This window comes from Myxocyprinus asiaticus, chromosome 48, assembly GCF_019703515.2.
Source record: "Myxocyprinus asiaticus isolate MX2 ecotype Aquarium Trade chromosome 48, UBuf_Myxa_2, whole genome shotgun sequence".
Taxonomy (NCBI): Eukaryota; Metazoa; Chordata; class Actinopteri; order Cypriniformes; family Catostomidae; genus Myxocyprinus; species Myxocyprinus asiaticus.
Window position 1 is genome coordinate 26767887 of NC_059391.1, and position 14626 is coordinate 26782512.

Genomic DNA, 14626 nt, shown 5'->3' on the forward strand with positions numbered 1-14626 from the left:
TGCAAATCTCATTTTGTTTATTTGTGAATTCACTTTATTTTTGTGAAACTCCTAACATACTGTATATTTGTAAATCTCAATCTTTTTATTTGTGAATGAATTTAATTTTTGTGCAACTCCTTACATTTACTTGTGGATCTCATTCAATTAATTTGTGAAACATTTTTTTATTTGTGAATCTCTTTCCATTTGTAAGTTAATTAGAAACAATTCTAACCCCATACTCTGATTGTAGGAACTAAAATATAGATTAATTAATGCTGTTTTTAATAAATGCAGTAGCCCTTTTTTCACATTCTTAAACTTCACTAATGTTTTTTTCCCTCTTCTTGAGGCTAAAATTGGCATATATAAATTTCCAGGAGGTACACACTTGATTCGACTGCACATATTAAACTGATTGTGTGGTGCAGTGCACGTTTAATCATTACGTACAACGTATGTTCCAGGCATAATAAACGCAGGAGTGGATTTACTCTGCGGAGAATGGAGACTTCACCTGTAAGTGGTGAGCCAGGTGTGAGAGAGATATGGGCAAGTTGCCATATCTCTTTGCATCACCCAAAAACGCTCACTCACTTTATTCTGAACCAGTATCAAAAGAGAGAGAGAGAGAACCAGCATGTGCATGATAGAGAGTAAAGAGGACCTGACCATTCAGCAAGCGGCAGCCAGAGAAAATAATAGTTTTGAGATTTTAAATTTTAATTAAACTACAAATTAACTTGAATTAAAATACAAATTAAACTACAGCATTCAATTTGTTTTATATCTGTATAGTGTCTAATAGTGCATTGGCAAAGTACACTTAAGTGTATCTTGCCAAAAAGCTTGATATATATTAAATCTGTCCCTTTTGATCCTAAAAAAAATCAACTGGAAAAGAAGATTTCATCTAACGGTTTCATTATTATTATTATTATTATTATTATTATTATTATTATTATTATTTTACTCTGTAGTTATTTTGGAAAGGGTTAATAACACAGATTAAACACATCTATTTTACTTGACAGTGCGGACATAATTATTACAGCATTAAAATTGTGATAAATCATGTAAAATGGGAATTTTGTATTTAATATTTTAAAGGTAAAGCGTGTAATTTCTGTGCCACTAGTGTCACCAAGCAGCATTGCAATCACAGCATGTCCACTGATTTTATGGCATGTATACATATACTTGTATCAAAGATTTGTACCTGTAAAAATGTGTCTAATTATTATTTAAATAATAAAAAAAAAGCATTTATCTTGTACTTATTTAAATAAATAAAATAAATGATGATTAACCAAATCTTTGAGACAAAGTATAAAGTAAAAGTATTTATGATTATATTTTTTTATGTTTGTTTTAATGTACCATGTACCATGATTAACCGTGATTATTCTGGAATATTTTCAGATAACTGTGAGAAAAACTAGTTTAAAAATTGTAATCGATTCAAAGCCCTAATATATATTTTTATAGATTATAGATATATAGATTTAAAAAATATAAAATGTGACCAAAATGATGAAAAACATATGATAAAACAACATTTGTAAAATTTATATTTTCGTAGTGTACAAATTTAGAAGGTCCACTGTTTAACAGCATTAGCTGAGAGAATTTCTTTCATATGTAAGGAAAATGGACATTATAACTGAAATATACCCATATGAATCAGAATCGAATCAAAATCGTTATTGAATCGAGAGCTTGTGAATTGGAAATTAATTTAGTTAATATGTAATGAGACATGAACAGAACATAAATGTAATTCATAAGTAATGAGTAATGTTATTTTCAGTTATTTTTTAGACAGGGTGACTTTTTATTTGTATTTTTTGATTATTTATTTATATGTTTGTTTATCTGTATAGGGACAGTACAAACAAACCTGATAAGCTTAGATAGAAAAATAGAATCTCAGGTCCTTAGAAAGGCTTAAAAAAAGAGTCGTGTGGCGCCATGCGAGGGTAAGACATGTGAACGGCGAGCTCTGCACGCTTTGCTAGTTTTTAATTCTTTTTATGTCATAAGCTGGTGAGATTCGATACACCCTGCTACATAACTGTTCTATGAAGTTAACATGTCAAAGAATTTAAAATCTTTGGGCTCAAGCTGATACCCCAGACAGGGCCGCAGACCAGGGACTCAATTTGGACGGAGTGGCGTGACAAATTCAACAGCAACTGCCGACCATGCCTGGCAGACTTGGAGGATCTTGCTGTAATATGTCGATCGATTACTGCGATGGAGGTGAAAGAATCGGGGATGTCAAGAAACGGATCGATTATCTGGAGTCATCGGAGAGGGAATTAGCTGCTAATCCACTAGTGACAAAAGTATATTTGGAACACGTTTTGGAAAAGTTGGAAGACCTTTAGAATCGTAATCGATGTCCGAATTATTGGAATTCCTGAGCATGAGGAGGGCTGAGATATGGTAAAATTCCTAGACAAGCTCTTCCCGAGTCTGCTTGACATAATAGGCCATAAGCTGGAAATCGAGCGAGCTCACAGAGTCCCGGTTCGGAGGTCCGCTGAGGGAGACAGGCCATCAATTCTAGCCAAATTTCTGAGATCATCCGATAAAGATCTCGTGTTACGCGAGGCAAGAAGTAAAGGAAGGATTTCTTGGAAGAACCACAGCATTGTTTTGTTCCCAGACTTTGCGAATTGGACAGGAGAGAAACGTGATTGATTCAAGGAATGCAAGAAACTCTTACATCAACGGAAGATCGCTTTTGCACTGATGTTTCTGGCCAAATTGAGAATAGATACTAAGCATGGCCACAAAACATTTACATGCACACAGCAAGCATTGTCTTTCATAGAGACAATGGGGTGAGTAAGCCATTTGAAGTTTCTCACGTTGCCCCCAAGTGAGCTTGACTCGCTGAACATACACTTGACTGTCTAAAGAAGCTGGGCGCCATTTTGTTTCTTTCTGTGCTGGCACCACCTAGCGGCTGGTGTTTGTTTTGTGTAGTAACACTCCTTCTAGAAACTCTTGCATCGATGGAGGATCACCTTTGCACTGATGTTTCCAGCCAAATTAAGAACAGATGCTAAGGATGGCCGCAAAATATTTACATGCCCACAACAAGCGAAATTTTTCATAAAATCAATGGACTGAGGAAGTCATGGTGTGTTTCTCACGTTGCCCCCAAGTGAGCTTGACTCACTGAACATACACTTGACCACATGGACTTTTTGAGTTTAGAGAGATGGACGCTGGTTGGCGATGTCGTGCACAGGGTTAATGTGCATGTTTTTCTTTTTTCTGTTTGTTTGGTTCTGGGGGAAGTTCGGGGTTTGACTGTTGTACTAATGTTGGAATGTGGTCTTTATAATTTTATTTTTGAAACACAGTCTATTTTTTCTAATATGTCAAAATGTCAAATGTTAATATGAGTGGATTGTCTCTCTCCACATGGAATGTGAATGGGTTTGGGCACCCAATAAAAAGAAGGAAGGTTATTTCTTTTCTTAAACGTAAGAAATATAATATTGTGTTTCTTCAAGAAACGCATCTTTCCCTGCAGGAAGCTGAAAAATTTGGGAAGAGATGGGGTGGACATGTTTTCTTTAGCGCTGGCTCAATTAAGATCAGGGGAGTCATTACATTGATAAGTAAACATCTACAATTCAAATGTCTCAAATAGAGTAAAGATAAATTAGGAAGTGTCATTATTGTTTTAGCAGAAATTCAGGGGCAAAGGTTGATTTTGGCTAATATTTACACACCTAACGCTGATGATCAGGGCTTTTTTATAGATCTTGAAGGGATGTTGCAAGCTGTTGGCACCCCTCATGATATAATATTGGGAGGAGACTTTAATCTATTGATGGATTCAGTCCTTGATCATAGTGAAGCAAAAGTCTGTAAGCCCCCTAGAGCAACATTGATGCTTCACAGGATGTGTAAAATTCTTGGTCTTACATCTGGTAGGGACTATACATTTTTTTCATCAGTCAATAAGATTTATTCTAGAATAGATTTTTTTTTCTGAAGTCCCTCATTTCATCTGTTGTGGACTGCTCAGTTGGAAACATCTTAGGATCTCAATTGGATCTCAGATCACGCCCTGGTGAGTTTAGAGGTGTTGCCACATATGGAGAAAAAGAAATCATATAGTTGGCACTTTAATGTATCCCTTTTGCAAAATCCTGATTTCCAACAAATGTTAAAGGCTGAAATCAATGTTTATATGGAGACCAACTGGTCCTCAGTATCCTCTGTGGGCGTGGCTTGGGAGGCACTTAAGGCATTTCTTAGGGGTCGGATCATACAGTGTGCCTCATTCATCAAAAAATCCAAAGCACAAGAACTTGTGGTGTTGGAAGGGAATATTAAAAGTGCAGAGGCAGAGCTGAAGCGCCGTATGTCATCTGATGGCCTCAGAGAATTGACCCGATTGAAATATAGATATAATTCTATTTTGTCACGGAAAGTGGAGTTTTGGCTATTCAGGGCAAGACAGTCATACTTTGAGTCAGGGGACAAAGCAGGGAAGCTTTTGGCAAGATATATAAAGCAGAGAGAGTCTTTTTCTACCATTCTCTTAATGAAATCTGCTGGTGGTGAAATATTTACCTCAGCCATTGAAATTAATAATGCTTTTAAAGAATTTTATCTTGATCTTTATAGTTCAACATCTTCGTCTAGTGATGAAGATATTAAAACTCCCTAAGCTGACGAATGAGCAAAAAAGTTCTCTTAATTCTGAGATAAACTTGGAGGAGCTTGACGAGGTAATTAAGGCCTTGCCTACAGGAAAGTCTCCGGGGCCAGATGGTATTGCCACTGAATTTTTTAGATCTTATGCTACAGAACTGGCTCCACTTTTGTTCGAAATTTATACAGAATCATTAAAGAATGGAAAGCTTCCTCCAACCATGACACAAGCCCGGATCAGTCTGATTCTTAAAAAGGACAAAGATCCAAGTGAGTGTAAGAGTTACCATCCAATTTCCCTGATCCGGCTAGACGTAAAAATATTGTCCAAAATTCTGGCTAACCGATTAATAAAGTTATGACATCTCTTATACATACAGATCATACAGATATCTTTTTAAGATTTTGGAAATATATGAGTTCGGGAATACTTTTATTGGATGGATTAAGTTACTATATAGACACCCGTAAGTGGCAGTACAAACAAATGGATTAATTTCAGATTATTTTACTCTGGATAGGAGCACCCGGCAGGGTTGCCCTCTTTCCCCATTATTGTTCTGTCTTGCCCTGGAACCATTAGCAGCCGCGATAAGAAAGGAGGATGATTTTCCATGGGTGATGGTGGGAAGTGTGGCACATAAACTTCTGCTTTACACAGATAATATTTTATTATTCATCTCTGAACCTACGAGATCTATGCCTTGCCTCCACAGAATTATTAATTCCTTTTCTAAATACAGTTAATTGGTCTAAATCCGAAGCTTTGTCTCTGACAGCTTACTGCCCGATAATGGCTTTTCAGCCAGGCGCCTTCCAGTGGCCCAAACAGGGCATTAAATATTTGGGTATTTTATTCCCAGCAAATTTTTGTGATTTAGTTAGAGTTAATTTTGACCCTTTAATAAAAAGGTTTTCAAGCGATGTGGGCAGGTGGACTTCATTACATTTATCGATGGTTGGGAAAGTTAATGTTATTAAGATGAATTGTATTCCAAAATTCAACTACCTGCTACAGTCACTTCCTATAGATGTCCCCCTCTCTTATTTCAAGCAATTTGATAGCATAGCAAAGTCCTTCATTTGGAATGGTAAATGTCCCAGATTACATTTCAGTAAGTTACATAGACTGATTGACAAAGGTGGGTTAGGCCTAACCAAGATTTTATTTTATTATTATGCATTCGGTCTCAGACATTTTGCTCATTGGTCACTTCCACCTGAGAGAGACCCTCCCTGGTTTTGTATTGAACAGGAAGTTCTTGCCCCTATTTTGCCATTGTAAAGCCTTTCTATCAAACTAATCGGAGAAGATAAATTACACCCTGTTATCTCGCATTTACACTCGGTATGGACAAAAGTGTCCAGAGTGTTTAATTCAGACATTTATTTAAATGTTGCCTCAAGCATAACCCCAAATTATGTATTAATAAGTCCCCTTTCTGCTGGTCAGAGTGGATTGTGAGGGAGGTTAATACGCTCGGTGACCTATATGAGAGTGGAGTGTTGAGATCCTTTGAAAATATGGTTCAACATTTTGGGATTCCCAGATCTCAGTTCTTTAGATGTTTACAGCTGTGACACCTGTTCTGTACTATTTTTGGGAGTAGTATACACCCCCCTACAGCAGTAGATGCTCTGGAAGCTGTGATTACTGCTTTTGGAAAAGGTAATGAGGCATCAGTGTATTACTCCCTGCTAATTCATAGTCTGGGGGACGGAGCTTCAACTTCTCTCGAGATTATGGGAGAAAGATTTAAACTTGGTATTGGAGGAGGTAGTGTGGGCTAGGATTCTAAAAAACATCAAGTCTGCATCTAGAGATGCAAGGGTGCACCTTATGCAATTCAAGATTTTACATCGATTTTATTGGACTCCCTCTAGTTTGTATAGGCTTGGTTACAAAAAAAATAAAAGAAAGGCTTAAAAAATAGAAGAAAAAACATGAGTATAAAAAGCTAAATATATTTAAAATATTAAACATTTAATACATTAATAAATTAATTGCAGTCTAAAAAAGTGATCAGTAAGTCGTTTGCAGAACCTTCCCTAACAATGAACAGCTGAACATCATAAATCATACAACTCACAGTTACAAAACTTCTCAAAGCTTTTTTACCACATAGAACAGAGCATTTGTTTCTCCTGTATGTTTAATTATCCTGTTCTCTCTCTTTCTCTGTCCAAGAACATCTCTCTTTTTACCCTACACCTCCTAGTCCTCACCCCCACTCTGATCCTGTCATTCTTGCAGCCGTTATCAGTGCTGGCATGGCAGATTTACCGCAAGAGAATTGAAACATCTGGATCTTATTTAGTAAAGTCACCCCCTCGGTTCCTCTCTGCCCTCCTGGCACACACATAAAACTGTCCACGCAGAAAGCGTAACTGCAGCACCCATCGAAACATTACGTCAGTGTTGGTTTTTCCCCTCAACACAGCCAGCGCTTCATGAAGCCTAAACCACTGATTTGTGTGATGATGAGTTCAAAACCTTTTTTCTTAGTTATGGAAAAGAACATTGTAAAACGCAATGAATCAAGATTATTCAAGTGGTTGATGGGAAGTGATTGCTTTGACTAGTGGTATCTACAGTACCTGGTGTAAACATCTACTGACAGCTGGTGCGAGTTATACTGATAACCTTTGGGAAGCATCTGAGTAAACTCACGTGTACACAAGATCTTAGAGAGATGTTCCATTACTATTCACAGGTGAATCTGGTCAGATGGCATATCAGGTGTCATCTGATTGTACTGATCTTTGTCAGTGTGAACAAATTGTGGAACTGATTAGGAAAAATTGATTCTGCTTTGGGATGCTTAGTTTGGATCATGTTTTATGTGTTATAGATGATTTTGTCATTATGTTTGAAGTTTTTTGGTTCTTTTTCATTTCTAATGAGTCAAAACCAGAAAATATTGAAGAAAAAAAAAAAAAGAAAGGAGGCCATAATATTATTATATATATCCTGACAAAAATAAGAGTTTTAGTATGTTGCCCTTTTGTTGCTTGGGTGTTCTGGGTGGTTACAAGGGTATTGCTGTTCAGTAGCTAGGGTGTACTGAGTGGTTTTTAGCATGTTGCTATGTTGTTGCTAGGGTGTTCTTGGTGGCTACTAGGGTATTGCTGTGCAGTTGCTAGGGTGTTCTGAGTGGTTTTTAGCATGATGCTACTGTACGTTGTTACTAGGGTGTTTTGTGTGGCAACAAGGGTATTGACGTGCAGTTGCTAGGGTGTTCTGGGTGGTTGCTAGGATATTGCTGTGTGGTCACTAGAGTGTTCTGGGTAGATGCTAAGGTGTTGCTGTGCGGTTACAAAGGTGTTCTGAGTGTTTTTAGTATGTTGCCATGTTGTTGCTAGATTGTTCTTGCTGATTGCTAGTGAGTATTGCTGTGCAGTGGCTACGGTGTTCTGAGTGGTTTTTAGCTTGTTGCTGTGTTGTTGCAAGAGTGTTTTAGGTGGTTGCTAGTGTATTACTGTGCGGTTGCAAGGGTTTTCTGGGATTTTTTCACCCGTTTTATTGGACAGCAGACATAAATCCTCCAATCGCTTAGAAAATGAACAGCTGTTTTTGGTGTTATAATGCACATAATAACCATCATGCTGTGGTAAATAGTGCCGCCTGTGTTGGGATATCCAATGGGGCTGGATTTGAACCCAAGAGATCTCAGTCTGTGGGAGGGAGATGGACCAGAGAGTTTTCCCAACACTAACATTGGAATTCTTCACATTCCGACTTCATTAGTGGCCTAATCTATCAAAGAGAGAGTGGAGAGAAAGAGAGAGAGATCTGGGGTTTATTGGGGGTGCCCAACCTTTCCTCCACCTGACCCTGAGTCATTCCCCCTCCTTTTCTCCATCCTTCTCTCTCTTCTTTGTTAACTTGCCTTGCTCTCTCGTTTAGTTCCTGGATCTGTTGTAAAGTTGGATGCTTGAGTTTATTTAATTGGCTAGTTTATAAATAACATGGACAGGTTTTTTATCCAACATCAAAATTTTAGGTTAAAATTTATATTAATGTATACAGGAAAATGTATATTTTAGGTGCTGTGACTGGCCACCATGTAAGTGTTTTTTTAAACATTTTAATCACCTTTTTGCATTTTAAATCTTAAAGCAAATTTATTAAAGTGCAATTACTTAATGTGAGGCCTGCTATAATAATTAGTTATACAAGAATTAGAAAATTTTTGTTTAAAATCATTTTAGATGGAGCATAGTATGTGCTCATGCTCAGTGAGCACATGTAAGTCAATTGCTCATATATATTTCTTTCTACTAGATTCACACCAGATTCAAGTAATATTTTGGTTTTTACAAACTTTAAAAACCCTACAAAGGATTTATTTGTTCTAGATCACAATATAAAGTTTATATGAAATATTATGATTATGTAAGAGAAGATACTTTAGTTTGCCTTAGTGTGCGGGGTCAGTCAACTCTGGTGCAAGTGACCTTTAGCAGGTTTTGCAATGGAGCGATTAGGTCATGTGGGTGAGATTTCGAGAGATTTGGTTAAGAGGTGGAGAAAGGGGTCAGGAGAGATATTCAAAGGAATAGAAGTAAGTTAGAATGGAAGGTCTGTGTAAACACACCATTTGCAACAATCTGTTCTGTTTAAATATTGTTAATGGAACTAAAGGAACAAGAATTATTAAGAGGAATCAGAACCGGAATTGTTAAATTCTTTACGATTTCCATCCCTACATTTTTCTACAACTAGAAAAAAATCAAAAGAAAACGGTCACAAGCTTTTATTATTTTATAGTTCAATTGGTTGTGGACATAGCATACTACTATAAGCATACTATGTTTGAGGATGCACTAATTCTATACTGTCATACTATTTAGGATGGATAGTGTTAATTGTGAAATGTGCATTTTAGTAGAAGCTAGGTCTGCACAATTAATTGAATAAATAATTGAGATTTCAATTACAGCTGCCACAATTAACTTATTGCGAAAAGTGTCAACTATAGCAGTCCATGTATGTCTACTCATGTTGTATCAAAAAAATGTAAAGTATATTTTTGTAGCAGCTAAACATTGTAACCTTTCACAGACAATTCTGTTGCTTGCTTCTATGTATAAATTATTTTAAATTTGAACAATAGCTTTGATTTTATGCTTCTAAGGCCAATGTGAAGTTTAGGCAACTAGTCTTGATTTACTGATGGATAAAATAGCAATAAAGTCATTCAGAGGGGGCCTGGGTAGCTCAGCAAGTAAAGACACTGACTACCACCCCTGGAGTCGCAATTTTAAATCCAGGACGTGCTGAGTGACTCCAGTCAGGCTTCCTAAGCCACTAATTGGCCCGGTTGCTAGGGTGGGTAGAGTCACATTGGGTTAACCTCCTCGTGGTCGCTATAATGTGGTTCTCGCTCTCGGTGGGGCGCGTGGTGAGTTGTGCGTGGATGCCGCGAAGAACAGCGTGGGCCTCCACACGCGCTAGGTCTCCACGGTAACGCACTCAACAAGCCACGTGATAAGATGCGCGGATTGACGGTCTCAGACGTGGAGGCAACTGAGATTCGTCCTCCGCCACCCGGATTGAGGTGAATCACTACGCCACCACGAGGACTTAGAGCGCATTGGGAATTGGGCATGCCAAATTGGGGAGAAAAGGGGAGAAAATAAAAATAAAATAAAATAAAGCCATTCAGAAACAGCTTGTTTTGGATGTGTAGTCGACCAGAAACGGCATGCAGTTGATCCACCCAAAATAAGTATTTTAATGTAAATTCTATTACTTGAAATTAATTGCAATTACAATATTAAGGGAAGTAATTGTCAGTTATTATTTTTGTCATAAACTTTCAGCCCTAGTAGAAGCCAATAAAGAGATTACTAAATATTGAAAATTACATTAATTGTAGGTTATTTTTATTTTTTATTTTTTTACAATCCATATTGTGTCTAATTGTCTTCTGTGATCATAGACTGAACAGATCTCAATAATCTGACTATAAAAAAAAACAATTTATCTGAAATGTTGCAAGTCTGATGTTTTCAGATCTTTTGTTGGAGTCTGAATGAAAGAAGTGTTTTGTACAAAGAGATCTGCATGTTATGAAAATGTTATTTTATCGCTGTAGATACAGTTTAGGAAGACATGCTCTTAATGATAATAATCCTCTCTTGTCTCACTCTCTCTTTCTACCTTTCTCATTCTTATTCCCTTTTTCTCTTCAGGTCATGATATTAACAGTTCTTTGGAGCCAACAAACATTGACACCAGTATCTTGGAGGAATACATCAGCAAAGAGGACGACACTACAGATATGTGAGAACTTTGTGTTATCTGAAAACATTCATCGTTTGTACCAGTCCGTACTCAGCTATTATTACCAAGTCATTTGAAGGGATAGTTCACCCAAAAATTAAAGTCCTGTCATCATTTACTCACCCACATGTTGTTCCATACTCGTATAACTTTCTTTCTTCCTTAAAACAGAAAAGAAATGTTTGGCAGAATGGAAAGATCTGATTTTTTTTTTTTTGCCCTACAGTTGTTTCACAGAGGTTCACAGTACCCCAGGTCCCCAGTACCTCTCCCCCCAGGCCGGGGCATCCTCTTCAGGGGGGGTAGGGTGTGGCGTGAGCCCCCCCATCCCCCTGCGCCAGGGCGCTGCCCCATCTCTGGCCCAGTCCTGCCAGAACCCCTACCCACCTCCACCCCCACTGGGCCTCCTCAGACACAATTACCCCTGCCTGGGGCAACAGCAGAGTCAAACGCCCCAACAACAACAGCAGGCCCACGTCAAATCGGACAACCGCGGACAGTACGCACCAGGGTAAGAGAGAGGTGGGATCAGAGAGGAAGTGTGACGCGAAGAGGAATTTGTGTGTGGATGAATATATCGGATTTGTAACTCGTGTAACAACAATGTAACTCAAAATAGACATTTGACAGAGGGAGGGACGTCTTTTCTTATCTTTGTTACCTCTTGTGGCCACGCCCCCTATGAAGCTTGCCATTCCTCATGCCCCGCCCTATCAATATGTCACGCCTCTGTTGTCCATATGACCTCAGATAAACCTTCACAACTCAGGTAAAGGCTGAGTAAGACGGAGGGGTGAGTTGTGAATAAGCACTGAGACACATGAATCAGTAATGCTGTTTAGTAATTTTGGCCTAATAGAGGCAGTAGGTAAGAGACAGTCTTTTCCAGTGAAAACAAGAAAATATACTACATGATTATTTTTAGTGGTGTTTCCTAAGACAAGCATCACTATTACTATTACTCATACATATGGTTATGGATTTCAACAAACCTCTAACCGGGAGTCAGTCATTTTTTGCAACAATCTAAGCAACCACACTTCCATTTGTTCCTTGATAAATGATAAACCCAGGCAAAAAATCCCATAGACTGTGCTGGGAAGATTATTTCTGAATTGTTATCGGGTACTGATTACAAATTACATGACAAAAACTGCAATCAGTAAAGTAATCTCACAGATTACATTTTTGGGGAAATCTAATCCGATTACTTTTGGATTACTTCTGGATTACTTCCAACCTAACACTTTTATTTGTTGTCACTTGCATTTCTTATGGAAGTTTCAAGAAATATGGACAGGTTCCCGGGGCGCGTTACACAAATGTTGTCATGCAGTGTCGCCATTTTACAAACGCCATTCATGTGTGGTAAGAGATCAGAATCAACAAAAACTGACTCAAAGTTATTGCTAAAGCAAAAGTGCATTTTGAAGCCGAGGGCAGAAGCAAAACTATTTTTAAGGCGCTAATGCAATTGGATTACATTGTGAATATGAAATAATGTGTATTTGGGCATTTTGATGCATTTGATGGACAAACCATTCCAAACACGTAGCGACACATGGTTATATTACACACAGAGTGATAATTCAAATAATAATTAAAATGTATTCGTCAGGAGATAAGTTAAGAAAGTTAAGAAAACATGAAAACATATCTTCAAATGCTTCTTTAAATATGACGTTGAATCCTTTGCAGTTGACAGGATATTAAACTTTGGAAGGCAGAATTTACATTGCACAGTGATGTTTTTTACCCGTGTTGCCTTAAATGTGAAATTATCTCTGTACATCCAGTGGTCAAATGCTGATTTAGACCGCTCTGTCTTCACCTGTCTAATAACAAGTATCAGGTCTGTTTGCAATTTGGCAACCCTCTCCCTCTCTTCTGAAAACACTTGAAGAGTTACTGAACATATATCGCAGGTAGGCTGATTTAGAGTGAAAAATGTAAAAGATTTGAAAAAATAGACAAAATTCCATGTCATGAACAATTTAGTGCCATTGCCTAATTAAAATGTAATCATGTAATCCATAAGAAAGTAACTAGAGTCCGATTAGGAGTATTTTAAAATGTAATTAAATCCAATTACAAGTACCTGATTTTTGTAATCTGATTACCTAATCCATATTACATATAATACGTTACAACCCAGCACTGCCCATAGACTTACATTGAAGGATGGACCAGAATCATATCTAGGGACCAGAATATCATAGAGACTTGAGGGTGGACTCTTTTGGCTTGGACCAGTAAACAAACACCTACAAACCACCCAGAACTCCGTAGCAACACCCTAGCATTGTGGCGGCCAGTTTTTTACTGACAAACACAATGTAGTTATTGTTTTTAAATCGGGTGAAGAAAAAAAAGAAGTTACTTTTTATGTTATTCTTGTTGTTACAGAACGCTACCTGAGTCCCCTCCGGACTCCAGCTCAGAGCCTTATTCCCCCCAGCAAGCCAACGGTAAGTTCACTGCACCTGAACAAAGTGCCTCGTATGATTTTTCAGACAGATTTAGAAAACTAGAAGAACCAAAACTGATTGAGCCAATTACACAAATTAACGTTTTCGTGACTCTTTATTCTTTCGTCCCAGATCCGCACATGCTCAGGACAATGACGCCCGAGAACATGTGTCACATGACCAGTCCTCCACCTCTCCCCACACACCCCCACTATCCCAGCATGCACCGGGACATGTACCTGAAGCCAGAGCCTATGATCACGCAGTATCCAATTGGTCCTGCCAGCGGTGGGGGCGGTGACATGCAGCAGAGTCAGATGCTACATCAACTCCTGCAACATCCACAAGCACCAGAGTAAGAGAGGAAAATCAGTTATAGTATCAACTTGTTTATTTTAAAATGTCTTAGGGCAAATGAAATTAGTCACAAATGAGTCAATTGTTGACGTACAGTTTGAGTATAGAGCTATGAAATTTAATGAGGAAAGCACAGCTCAGATAATTTGGTCATGGAAGAATTTAATGAGAAGAGTTCATTTTGAAATCTCTGACTTTTAATCGATTTGCTCTATTTAATTTTGAAGACTGAGAAGTCCATTTGCTTACCTCACTGCTGTCTAGGAGAACCAATTGATACTTCAAAGACATTCAATTTGTTTGTTTTTTCTTTCCCGTGTTGAGAGACACTGTAGAATAGAGTATATGGAGAAAAAGACCATCAGAATAAGAGTGCAAAATTCCACATCATCATTTAAAAGTTCTTATAGTGCTTGTCCGTGTCTATCCAGTGGAATTCCTGTTCATCCTGCAAAGAAGAGAAAACACTCAGACTCTCCCAACAGTACTCTCAACTCTCAGATTCTCACGGGCATCATCAAACAAGAGCCAGGTACACACACACTTTACATCTAGAGTAACTAACAAAAAATAGCAACGTTACTAACTTTTTTTTTTTTCAATCTGGAATGCCCATTTCCCAGTGCTCTCTAAGTCCTCATGGTCGCGTAGTGATTCGCCTCAGTCCGGGTGGCAGAGGATGAATCCCAGTTGCTTCCGCATCTGAGACCGTCAATCTGCGCATTTTATCACGTGGCTTGTTGAGCGCATTGCCACGGAGACATAGCACGTGTGGAGGCTTCACGCCATCCACCACGGTAACCACGCTCAACTCACCACGCGCCCCACCGAGAACTAACCACATTAT

General features: G+C 38.2%; 1 protein-coding gene across 3 annotated transcripts in view; it reads left to right on the forward strand.

Moving 5' to 3' along the window:
• Positions 1-14626, forward strand: part of LOC127437188 (myelin regulatory factor-like) — a 58983-nt gene that overhangs the window by 20702 nt on the left and 23655 nt on the right. For all 3 annotated transcript variants that reach the window (XM_051691951.1, XM_051691953.1, XM_051691952.1), the window contains exons 2-6: positions 10864-10954; positions 11181-11465; positions 13361-13422; positions 13555-13777; positions 14211-14311. In XM_051691951.1, the coding sequence (XP_051547911.1) occupies positions 10864-10954; positions 11181-11465; positions 13361-13422; positions 13555-13777; positions 14211-14311 (762 nt within the window). The remainder of the gene's footprint in view (positions 1-10863; positions 10955-11180; positions 11466-13360; positions 13423-13554; positions 13778-14210; positions 14312-14626) is intronic.